Source organism: Sus scrofa, chromosome 15, assembly GCF_054392235.1.
Source record: "Sus scrofa isolate SSC_HxYL_T2T_F1_AM1 chromosome 15, Sscrofa_HxYL_maternal_Yorkshire_Landrace_v2.0, whole genome shotgun sequence".
NCBI lineage: Eukaryota > Metazoa > Chordata > Mammalia > Artiodactyla > Suidae > Sus > Sus scrofa.
Window position 1 is genome coordinate 53233097 of NC_139397.1, and position 12626 is coordinate 53245722.

At 35.0% G+C, this 12626-nt stretch overlaps 1 protein-coding gene across 1 annotated transcript in view; it reads right to left on the reverse strand.

The window, feature by feature from the left end:
- VEGFC (vascular endothelial growth factor C) overlaps nucleotides 1-12626 on the reverse strand; it is a 93954-nt gene that overhangs the window by 23776 nt on the left and 57552 nt on the right. The window contains 2 exon segments of the mRNA NM_001445462.1: nucleotides 4214-4404; nucleotides 6131-6344. Of these exon segments, the coding sequence (NP_001432391.1) occupies nucleotides 4214-4404; nucleotides 6131-6344 (405 nt within the window).

Sequence of the window (12626 nt, forward strand, 5' to 3'; positions counted from 1 at the left end):
AGATTTAAGCTCATAGAGTGCAAAATGTATGTGCTATGTTCAGCTTAGCTAATAATTCCATGTATATATATGTACCTAGTGAATACTAAGTGATTATGATAATTACAGCTTGATATTTTGAACATGATGATTTTCCTAAAATAGTTTTATGCCATAAAGTGAATTGTTCTTGAACAATAGATGACATTAGCTCTATACCAGTTAGGACCTAAATAATAATAGACTTCATTATGGAGACTATGCATATATAGTATCACTATATGCCTATTAAAAGAGTTGCTGGTTTTGGAGAAGATCAAAAGAACTTACATAAAGAAGGCATTTAAGCAAGGATGAAAATCAAAAAAAAATTTTTTTTGATTGTGTATTCTTAAAACTGTAATAAACAAGAGGAAATGACAAACTTTCCAAATGAGATGTTCCCATTTGCTATCTACTGGAATTCTTTAATAAGAATATTTAATAGTCCACTCCCACCAACAAGAATGGACTTCAAATAAAGACACATTTGAAACAATAGGTTGTTTACACCAGCATAGCAACAGTTGTAAAGCAACAATTCCTATTTCTACTTATCTTGCAGTCTATTCAAGAAAAAAGGTGTACACCTTCCCTATTGAGAAGATCCTGGATTACAGTTTAGTACTAAATTCTAAAGATTGTGTGGATACAAATATGACACTAAAAATGCCTTCCTTTACAACATTTTCTCTCTCAAAATATGAGTAGTTCCTCCCTAGAGCATAACATCTCACTGCCATATTTAATGTAAATATTCTAACCTGGATTCTGTTAATTAAGTGGAGACATAATCTCTAGCCTTCAGAGAGCATGATTAATAACTGTAAAATCAGATAGAAAAACTACACACAACATTTAAAGAAAAAAATCCCTAAAAATTGGAAAAGATAAAAATTGAGGCTTTATTTTTAACATTTCAACTGAGTATACTAACCACATGGCCAGCTATCAAATGTCTATGGAACTTAAATTGGGTCTGGGAAGAACATGAGACAGCTGGTCCTAACAGATTTACATCTGGTATTGAATTAATTTTACATGTTTTTATACATAAAATGTGCATACAGTACTACAATTAAAATAAAAACCCCAATTCAGGAGTTTCAGAAATACTGAATAAAATTGGTGGACATGATCAGCACTGTGATTTGGAAAAACGTGTAACTGGCGCTAATTTTCTTCTTAAGGCAAATGTTATTCTTAAAGAAACTCCTGACAACTGGTATTGATATAGAGCTTTTTTCCACATCTGGATAAAACTTGATTTCCAACAACTATGTTTGCCAAACATTACTTAGTTAAAGATTGAAAACAAATCGCATTCCACTTGTTAAATACATATGAATGTAATAAATTAATCCTTTAGACTGCTAGTGTTCTGTTTAATTAATGGAAGAACTGTCTCTGTTGACAGTGTAAAATAATACTTTTAAGTTTCATTCAAGAGTTGCACATTTTACTTAAGTTTAAGTGAATTTTGCAGTAAAAGACAATTTTAGGAAACACTTTAACTCAAATATAATTTGAAACACTTTTGATAATACATATGCTTATAGCATTTACTTATAAAATAGCACAAAAATAGAATAGCTATTTCTTTTTAAGATGGCAACAGAGGATTTTAAATAATGTGGTTCATGTACATTAGAATGAGAAAAGGACGTTTAGTACCCAGACTGAGCTGCTTTTTCCATCCACACAAATGAACACATACAGTTTCTTTGGTCTTAACCCCAAGATGTTCAAGGAAACCCCATGGATTCAGCAGTTCCTTTTTCATTCCTATCTTCAGTGAAATGATTTAACAATAATACCAACATTTAAATAACCTTTTATCCAAATGTTTAGCTTGAAAGCAGATGACTTTCTTCTGTTTCTACTTTTAGCCATCAAATAACTGACATTCTGCAAAATTCACTTTTGGCTTTTTGGTTGTATGTCTTAAACATACAACTTCTCATAAGAAAATCCGCTTAAAGCGTTTAGGAAAGAGGTCAAGAAGACATCCGATCTGTGTAACTTTTCAAAGTCACTCAGATATTAGTTGGGAAGGTCTTTGAAGCAGTTGTTATCGATTAGCTTGCTCTGGAATGCTTCGTGCATGTGGTTTTACTTTTCAGCTAATGGCTGGCTTCTTCACACACACTGATAACCTGCCCTTCATGGAGCCCCATAAAAACTTTTCTATGAAGTTTCAATAAAAAAACTTGGGTTTTATATTACTTAAGGTACACTGTCCTTATAGTTTACATGATTCTAATTGGTGACTTGTTGCCAAAAGATGTGTCTGGAATTCCTGTAACAAAGAGAAAGCTTTTTTTCTTCAGAAAATATCAGTAAGAATCTTTCTTTTATGTTTGACAGCAATCATCACATGTTCCCATTTATACTACATTGAAAATATAATAAAACTGTCACACTCAGGAAAGAATGTTTGTTACCTAAAGTGCAAGCTTTTACAAGCTGCTATTAGTACCTGCTGTTTACTGTGTGCCAACAACTGCACTGTTCTGCCTCATGGTCATAACCAAACACAAACTTTGCTGTCATAGGAATTTAGAGCCTGGAGAATGAAATAATCTGATAGACAGATTAGGTGAGGATGCAAAAGCCCAGGAAGGATGCTGTGATGGTGACAGTTATGTCTAGGTCCAAGGAGGAGTAGAAATGAGCTAGGTAAGTGGAGATGTGAGAATGAAATATAAGAAGATGTTTCTCGCCCAGGGTACAATATTAGAATGACTTAGAGGTAGGATATTTTGATATAATTTAAGAGGTAAAGGAGTTCAGGTACTTGCAGAAAATAATATTTGAGAGAAAGAGCAGTGATGATTGGGGCTACAGATTTAGATGGCAGCTGATCATGAAGGACTCAGAAAACCATGTAAAGGACTTAACCTAAAGAAGGCATCTAAAGAGGAGTGCTATTCAAAATATTTAACAACTTGGAGAGTCTGCATCCACTGATCAGAACAGATGTTAGCCTGAGCAATCCAATTAGAAAAGGCCATTTTATTGTACACTCGCTGTGCACTGGCTCAGTGTCAATATGAAATGTTACTCAAGGATTTTGAGCAGTGTTTGATTTATCATTTAGAAAAAACTCACTGCTGTAATGTGGTAAAGGCATTAGAGGGAAGTGAGAATGGAAGTCGGATCCCAGGTAGGCTGGTCCACCTGTAACGGTCCAGGTGATTGATGAATGTGGTCCAGATCAGAGTGTGGTCAGCAGAATAAAGACACTGATGGGTTCTAGAGATGTCTAAAGGTAGATTTAATAGGAATTATTGACTGGGCTTAGAGTGAAAGGATGAATAATTGGACTCACCAACTAGAAGAATGACATCATTTACTAAGAGAACACGGGAAAAAGAAAAAGATGTATTGACTTGTTTGTTTTTTTGTGAGGGCTGGGTGGGGGTTTGGGAGCAGGTCATCACTCCTGTGAGACACAGGCTGACTGTGACCTATCTGAGAGAAGCCAAGTCACAAGACCGAGCAGGTTGTATGGAAACCGGCTGAAGTCCGAGCTGGAGATAAAGATTTGGGAGTGACCACCGTGAAGAACAAAAGGAGAAGCTGAGGAAGGACAGTGTGTGGAGTCAGAGGAGGGTGTCCTGGGGCAGAACCCTGAAGATTAAGTTCCTCATTCCCAATTAACTTCAAATTTTTAATTCCCCAAATCTGCAAATCTTCAAAAAGATTGAAATGTTGAAACGAGAACTCCTTTATTAGACATTTAAAAATCACTACCTTGCAGATCAGAATTTATAAGAATTGTGACTATTACAAGTATCAAGTCTATGGAAATTGTCTACTTTAGATCACATGGAATCAGTTCTCACTGTATTTCATCTTCTCTCACCTCCAGAGAAGAGAATTTAGGATTCTCTTTTATAATACGCTTCACAGAATTTAGGATTCCTTTTATAATACGTTTGTGATGTTCGTATTATACACATATATATAATTTTCTCCACTTGCCTTTGATGCCACTATATAAATAGAGCTCATAAAGCATCAGTGACTTTCTTGGTGAGATTCTATCATCAAAACCACAAACTACTGAAAAATTAACTTCATTCCCCCCAGAAAATACAAGCAACTCTAAATTGAACTGAACTATTTTAAAGGGACCAGAGTAGAAGCCAGGGCCCCAGGGCTGAGGCTCCAGGTGTGGCTGCATACCTACCGTCTTGCTGAGGTAACTTGTGCTGGTGTTCATGCATTGTAGGCCCTCACTGTTGCAGCAGCCCCCACATCTGTAGACGGACACACATGGAGGTTTAAAGAAGGTGTTTGTTGCTGCTCCAAACTCCTTCCCCACATCTATACACACCTCCCGTGGCATGCATTGAGTCTTCCTCCACTCATTATCAATACCTGTCGAGTCATAGGGAAGGCCATAAGTTATACAGAAGCCACCAAGGTGAAAAACCCACAGCAGTTGGAAGTCACTCACATTTGATTTCAGAATTTAAGATTTAAGTATAATACACAATTTTAAAGAAAGAGTTGATGGGATCTTAAATTGCCCTGTGAATTGGAATATGACATAATATTTAACGGAGCAGCTAAAGATATTTTCTAATAAAAATAATTTCTACAACATAACAAGCTATATAAGGGTTATGCTTTCTTCATCTACAACAGAATTTCTGAAAAATTTATTGGCATATAGTTGCCCTACAATGTTGTGTTAGTTTCAGGTGTATAGCAAAGTGAATCAGTCACACATACACATATATCTACTCCTTTTTGGATTTTTTTCCCATATAGGTTATTATAGAATATTGACTAGATATCCCTGTGCTATATAGAAGGTCCTTGTTATCTATTTTGTATATAGTGGTGTGTACATGTTAATCCCAATCTAATTCATCCCTTCCCCCATCATTTCCCCTTTGGTAACAATAAGTTAGAATATTGATTCTAAAGCACTTATGTTTGGTTTTCTTCACTTAAGAAAATTTAATATATAGATGTTTACAAAATCTGCAGAGAGCATCATGCTCATTTTCTATCATATGTAGTATTTTTGAGGTCTCAAAGCAAATATAAAAACATGTTTAATTTTTCTTTTTAAACTGAGATATAATGAGAAGATGGCTTTGGTTTTGGATTCAATTCAAAACTTGTTTCCAGGCAGGCTATTTGGCACCCCTTGGGTAACTGGGTAATGTGGTGATAGTTACTTGAAATGCAAAGGTGTTTTCCAGCAACTGGGACATGTATCCCGAACTAAGTTTTTTTCAGGAAAGTCAAAATTTCCTATTCCTTTCATGTCCTTTCCTGGAATTATGTTTCCAATGAGTTGATGCTTTACCTATAGCTCTGTTGACTCTTTAAAGACTGAAGTACAAATGATGTACTTCTTAAACAGTCTAATTTATTTTTCTACCACTTCCCCTAAAATAAAGCTTTTTTTTTTTGGATAAAAGGTATAAACTACCAGTTACTCAATCATGAAATCATTTTGTTTGCTTTTGTTCTCAAAATAACTTGTTATTTCAAAGCTTAATAGCAGTTAGTATCTAAGAACTGCAAAGAGTTATTTTTAAAAAGTAGTCCACCAATGCATGCTATGCTATTTTGTGCAACATTATACTTTTTGGTGACTCTTTGAAACCTATCGGAAGTTTTACCAAAGTCCACCTCTCAAGCCAGTTTCCTATGAAGCAACAAATAAACAAGGAATAGTTGATAAGATGATTTTGGACGATTTAGAAATTGAGCATTTCTATATCCAAATCTAAAGAAAATCTGTGTGCAATTATTTTTTATGATACAGAGTGTTTAAGTAATTAAACTGGTATAGTGTGTACAATTTTTCTGTATGTTTTAAAATTTTTGCAACAGGATATCACTTCAATTAAAAAATTGAAAGCGTGTTGACAGGCATGCACTCCTTATCTTCTCAAGAAATCATCTTAAACCACTCATAGTGAAACCATAAAATTCTATACTTTGAAAATGTCATTTTCTGTTTTACCTTACTTTCAGCCCTTAAAGGTATTCAGTTGTATTACACAGGCTGAAATTAAAGGACCAGATTGGCAGTTTAAGAAGATGTAAGAAGCTTATTATATATTTTCTTTCTCACACTTACTTTTCAAGATCTCTGCATTATAATGTGCTGCAGCAAATTTGAGAGTCTCTTCTGTTCTTGTATTGGCACTGGCCTGTTCTTTGTTATGTTGCCAGCCTCCTTTCCTTAATTGACACTTGTACATTTTCCAGTATTCGGGGTAGAGTACAGTCATGAGTTCATCAACACTGGACACCGACCGCAACTGCTCCTCCAAATCTCTGCCTGCATAAGCCTGTCAAAGAAACACATAATGTCGATTATTTATCAGACTAAGGGATTTGGACACAGATGCACTAGAAAAGCTTTTGGCTTGTTATACACACACACACGCATATGTGTATGCTATACATACTAGATCTCTGTTAAAAATATTACCAATCTTCCTCAAATTACTTAACTTTTCCTGGTAAAATTACATTCATCTTTTAATTAGAATCAATATTGCAATTAAAATCAAATAACACAATTAAAATGTAAAATACATATTTGGTTTTTAGGACAGAAAATTTTGAGACATAATTTAAATATTTTTTTTTTCTTTTTCAGCCACCCCTGTGGCATATGTAAGTTACCAGGCTAGAGGATGGATCAGAGCTGCAGCTGCCTGCCTATGCGAGAGCCATGGCAACACCAGACCTGAGCCACATCTTCGAACTACATTGCAGATTGTGGCAATGCCAGATCCTTAACCCACTAAGTGAGGCTAGGGATCGAACCTGCATCCTCACAGACATTATGTTGGGTTCTTAACCTGCTGAGCCACAATGGGAACTCTGAGTCATAATTTTAAAAATAATTTCTGAAGTAGCTTGTTTTATTTATAGTTTTACAAAACTGGTGAATGCGTAAGTTTGAGCATTTACTCAAGCTTCTACTACCCTCCAATGTAAATAAAATTAAACTGAAATTCAAATGCTTTGCTTCCTTTTCAGTTATCGGCATCAATAAAATACAACTGAGTAGGTGTTTGAAACTTATTTTTATGGAAACTATTTTACAACAGTCACATTAAGAATGGAATTTCAACAACAGAATCACTGTAAGGCTTAAATTTTGGTGGAAGCTTCCAGTATTTCAAAAAATCTTGATAATCAAGATTGATTCTGTTATGAAAAAGACATGAAATAGTTCAGAGAATATGCATTCTGCTTATAAGCAGTTAACTGTCTATATTATATTACTGTATCCAGTTGAGAGAGCATTCTGAGTTATATTCAAGTAGTCACCATACCTAACAAAAAATACAATTATTTTTCTAAATTATACCTTGAAATTATGGGAAAACTGGACATTGTTTAACTTGATGTACGAAGTGTAATACATCATCAAATATTTATATAGCAATGATTATCCCAGCTTTAAGTCTAAATATGTAATTAAATACTTTGGACATTGGTTCTCAAAGTTTAGCCTATGGTAGGAATCGATTGGAAGAATGTTAAAAATGTAGGAACCTGCCCTCCTCATGTCCCCTCCCTGGATGATACCAGGAGTCTACATTCTAACAAGTTGTAGATTTCCCTTTCTAATTTTTGAAGTACAAAATTAATATATATTTGCTTTAAAAATCAAAATCCTATTTAATTGAAAGTCTTTTTACCACTGTTTTTAATAATCCAATTTATTTTGATGTAGGTAATTTTTATACCACCTTTAAAATTTTTTTATTTTATTTTTTTAGTTTTTTTTATTACTCAATGAATTTATCATATTTATAGTTGTACAATGATCTATTTTTTATGGCCACCCCTCCCTCCTGTGCCAGTGATGGAATCTAAGCCACCGCTGCGACCTACACCATAGCTGCAGCAATGCTAGATACTTACCCCACTGTGCCACACCAGGAACTCCTGCGCTACATTTTGAGGAACATAATCTAATGTAGTTTTCTTACATCATTACAGATTCTCTTAGGCGATAGATTATGAAATGTGTTCCTTCTCATTAGATAATAAAATTCATAGCCATGAAATTCAGCATGTCCCTTTTCCTCTTTTATTGTGTGAATTGAGCATATCACTTCATTCTTTAGATCTATGTTATAAAATAGTGATATTGGAGTTCCCATCATGGCTCAGTAGTAACAAACCCAACTAGTATCCATGAGGATGTGGGTTTGATCCCAGGCCTTGCTCAGTGGGTTAAGGATCTGGGGTTGCTGTGAGCTGTGGTATAGGTCACAGTTGTGGCTTGGATCCTGCATTGCTGTGTCTGTGGTGTAGGCCAGCAGCTATAGCTCCAATTTGACCCCTAGCCTGGGAACTTCCATATGCCGCAGGTGCAGCGCACCCCCCCACCCCCCACAAAAAAAAAAGGCAGAAAAAAACATTGGTATTAATCCAGGACTTCTGGGAGATATAACTGATATAGCAAGTGTAGTTCTACTGAATAGATGGAGAGTAGGGTGGAGAGGAGATATTAGCTTAAATGAAATCGACAAAATACTTTCACACAGTTTCCCAAATAAATGTGCATGAAATATTTGTCTCAGGGAAATCTCTCACGTGACACAAAATTCAAGAATTAAAAATATTTCCAAATCTAATAGGATTACTACTGAAGATAAAGGTGATAAAAGTACATGGGTGTATCTGTGGTCCTTGCTACCTGGAGGAAAATGTCATAAATGGGGCCATGCTGGCCCCTGCTTATGTGACTGGCACTTGAATATATGTAGCAAAGTACGACTATAATTGGTGGGTCCCTGGAATTCTTTTCCTCAAGACTCTTCCAGAATCAAAGTCAGTTTGTGACCTAAACGAATCACAGGAATCTCACACAAAACAGGCAGGAATGTTTTCTCTACCACAAGCAGCTGCAATACAACATACCAGTGGTACATGACACAATGAAAGGTACACACCAAACTGCTAAGAAAAAAGAGAGTGGTGAAGAGAGACTTTCAATTAAATATTATTTGAAGTTTCAAGGCAAATCACTCTGGTAATTTAAAATTTTAATAATGGAAAATAACTCTAGCAATAATTATATCTATAAGAGAAAATATTAAGTTACCCAACAGAGGAATAGGAGAAAAACTTAAGCATATAATTCATAATAGAGAAAATACAATATAAAAAATGAAAAAATACTAGAAAATAAAAGTTATACTCTTAGTCTGAAAAAGGGACATTGTAAAGGTGAACATAAAAATAAAACATAAACTATCTTTATGGTAGAAAACACTATAAAAATAAAAGACAGTCAATAAAGTAGGAAAAGTCTTGGCAATATACATGACAGATGGAAAAGGACTAATATTCTTAAAATATTGCATAAACACATTAATGAGAAAATAAGCAGATACTTCAACCAAAAAATGGGCAAAAGACTTGAACTGCATATTCACAAGGAATAAATACAATTACTATGTATTTGGTGATAGCAAAAGTGAAGGAAACTATCATCTCTTTCAGTTCTGATGAGAATATAAATTTGTACAGCTAATCAAGGAAAATGTGCTATTTCAAGTTGAAGGGCCTTAAAAACAAGCTCCATTTTGGACAGCTAATTCACTTTGGAATTAAATGTCCTATTCAACAGGAGTGATAATATCGTTACGTCAAAAATACATGTAAATTCATCATGAGACTGTCTATGATAGTAAATATAAAAAAACAAGCCATACAGATAATAATGAGGAATTGACTAAATAATATATAGTACGAACAGAAATTAGCACAGAAAGTAGTATCACTATAAAACGATGATACCAAAATATAATTTAGACATGAAAAAAGGTTCATAGTATAGTCTATGAAAAAGGAGAGGAACACAGTTTATACACAGTATAGCCACACACACAATGTTCGTACATGTAGTAGAATCTTTTCACAAAACAATATTTATATCTAGACAGATTATATATATATGTATACATAGTCTCAAGAGTAAAACATATGCAGCAAAAAAGTTATATCTTATCCATATTTCAAGATTAAGGTAATTATTATGTTCTTTATACATTTCCATATTTAAAATCCCCCCCCCTTTTTTCTTTTTAGGGCCACAATTGTGGCATATGGGAGTTTCTAGGCTAGGGGTTGAATTGGAGCTGCAGCTGAAGGCCTATGCCATAGCCGCAGCAACATGGGATCTGAGCTGCATCTGTGACCTACTCCCACAGCTGGATCTTTAACCTACTGAGTGAGGCCAGGGATTGAACCATCATCCTCATGGATACTAGTTAGGTTCTTAGACCTCTAAGCCACAATAGGAACTCCTATATTTTAAATTTTAAATAATGAACATATATTAAAATTTTATTATCAGAATAAAAATTTAAAAGTAATCATTGCTAGGCATACTGGGAGGCTATAACATTAACTCCCATCTCAGCCTTCTATTTACTCTTATTTCTACATAGAACATGACTTTGATGTATTATTTGATTTAAAACAACCTTGGCAAACACAGAAGCTATCACAGACAAAATGGTATAAAAAGAACTTGATATTGAGGGACTGATTTACTTATTCCCATTAGATTTTAAATATCAGATTTGTGTGGAAGAAAAACAAGCTGTAGTATCAAAAGTATTTTCATCTTGGGTACAGACCTTATTTTAATTAACATTAGATTTCATTTATTTGAACCCCATTTTTCTCTGTAAAATGGCAATAACGTTATCTTTTTCATGAGTTTTTGTGAAGATTTAAATAGTTGATGTGTAAGTATATTATCTATCTTGTAGTCAGGGGTGGGAATACTTGTCATTTTAACATCTTTGGGAAGCAAAAGCACAGTACAGAGACTGCTTATTAAGTAAACTGAATCTTGAACCATAACTCTGAGTACTGTAGCACTTCAGCGGCAGAATTTCTTTTGATCTGTCCTCTGCATTTTTGTCCTGTATGAGCAGCAACCTTGCAATTGAGCTTTGTCAGTACTATCGCACTGTTTTGTGAATCCCTGGAGGACCACAATCTTGAGGATAGATATTATCAAGCTAACAATGGCACATTCACATATATAATCTATTCTGAAAATGCTGAAGAGTTCCAGGTAACTGAGACTGAGTTCTCAACCAGAGACACACCAAAATGTTTAGGGCAGAAGTTGTATCCAAATGAATATCAGGTTCTTTTCAATGCTTTCTGAAGTCTTTATGTTCACCAATGTTTTCCAGAATATTGAGGTCATTTGCTTGAATGTTAATATATTCCTTTTATTTTCCAAAGGGATTTGGTGTGTCTTAAAACAGAAATTATCTTAACATGGATATTCAATTGTTATATTTAAAAAAGCCTACAATAATCTAAAAATGAATCTCATTTTGAATTCTATCTTGGAGGGCTCATTTAGGAGGTTCCAGTACATAACTTCAGCATGCATGAATTTGCAAACAGTCACCTATGTGACATTCAGTGATTCTGAGATGCTATGGGAGTCAAAGCAGAGTGTGCAATGTTGAAGGCAGTGAGCTACAATCAGGCATAAACCCCTTCCCTGGATGATTCATACACCTAAAACACATCCCCTTCTTACTCTACCAGAAGAATGAAGCCAGATCTCTGAGTCTAGAAGTTGCATGGTGAGAAAGAGCTTTGGAATTTCACCTGCGTTCTGTAATTCTCTTTGGTTTTGTGGAATCATAACATGAAATGAACACTTGATGTGACCTTGAGAGTAGCTCTTGACCAACTACATTTTATACACATAGCTTGAAAAACAAGTTTTCCTCTTGTTCCTCTGCGTGAATAAGGGCTGTTCAGATGTAGGGACAAAGCACAAGTGCACATGAGCTGTCCTTCCACCTGAGAACTTTGATAACCCGGAGAGTCCATGAGAGGTGGGAAGCCATGCATTCATCTAGGATTAATGTTGGCAATGGTGCTGGAATGCCAACGAGTAGAATTTAGTTTCTAAAAAACCTATCAATTCAATGTCAACACCACTTCAAACAACAATCTTAAGTTAGTCACCATGTTGCATATAGGTGTGGCACTCGTTTAAAAATTTTTTGAAGTTGAAAATTCCTAGGGAAATGCACATAATTAAATTGCAGAAAATTTCCTTTCACCTAAAAGCACTTATCTTACAGCATAAGTCTCAACTAGGGATGATTTCTCCCTCTTCCAGAGTCATTTGTCAAAGTCTGCCGATGTTTTTGGTTTCAGAGCTGTGAGGGTGATGCCACTGGTACCAGTTAGCAAAGGCCAAGAACACTGCTAAATGTTCTATAATGGACAGGACAGTCACCACCCCCACAGAAAGGAATTATCCAGGCAAACATGTCAAGTGCCCTGCTGTTGGGAAACCCTGCAACTTAGTTAGAGGGGACTGTCATTTATTAGCCTCTTAAAACACATCAGAAGATGGAACATTTGCATGAATTTCACTTGGTAAAATCCCTAGAGACATCAAAAGGAGTGAATAAATAGGCCCAAAATACTACCAGCAGATGGATTTGGTAATTGTTACAATTTTAGGAAGATTGATATATTAGCCAAGATACCATTATTTTTCTTTTTACACAGTAATTTCTCAACCACTTTCCTTTGTTTCACAACAA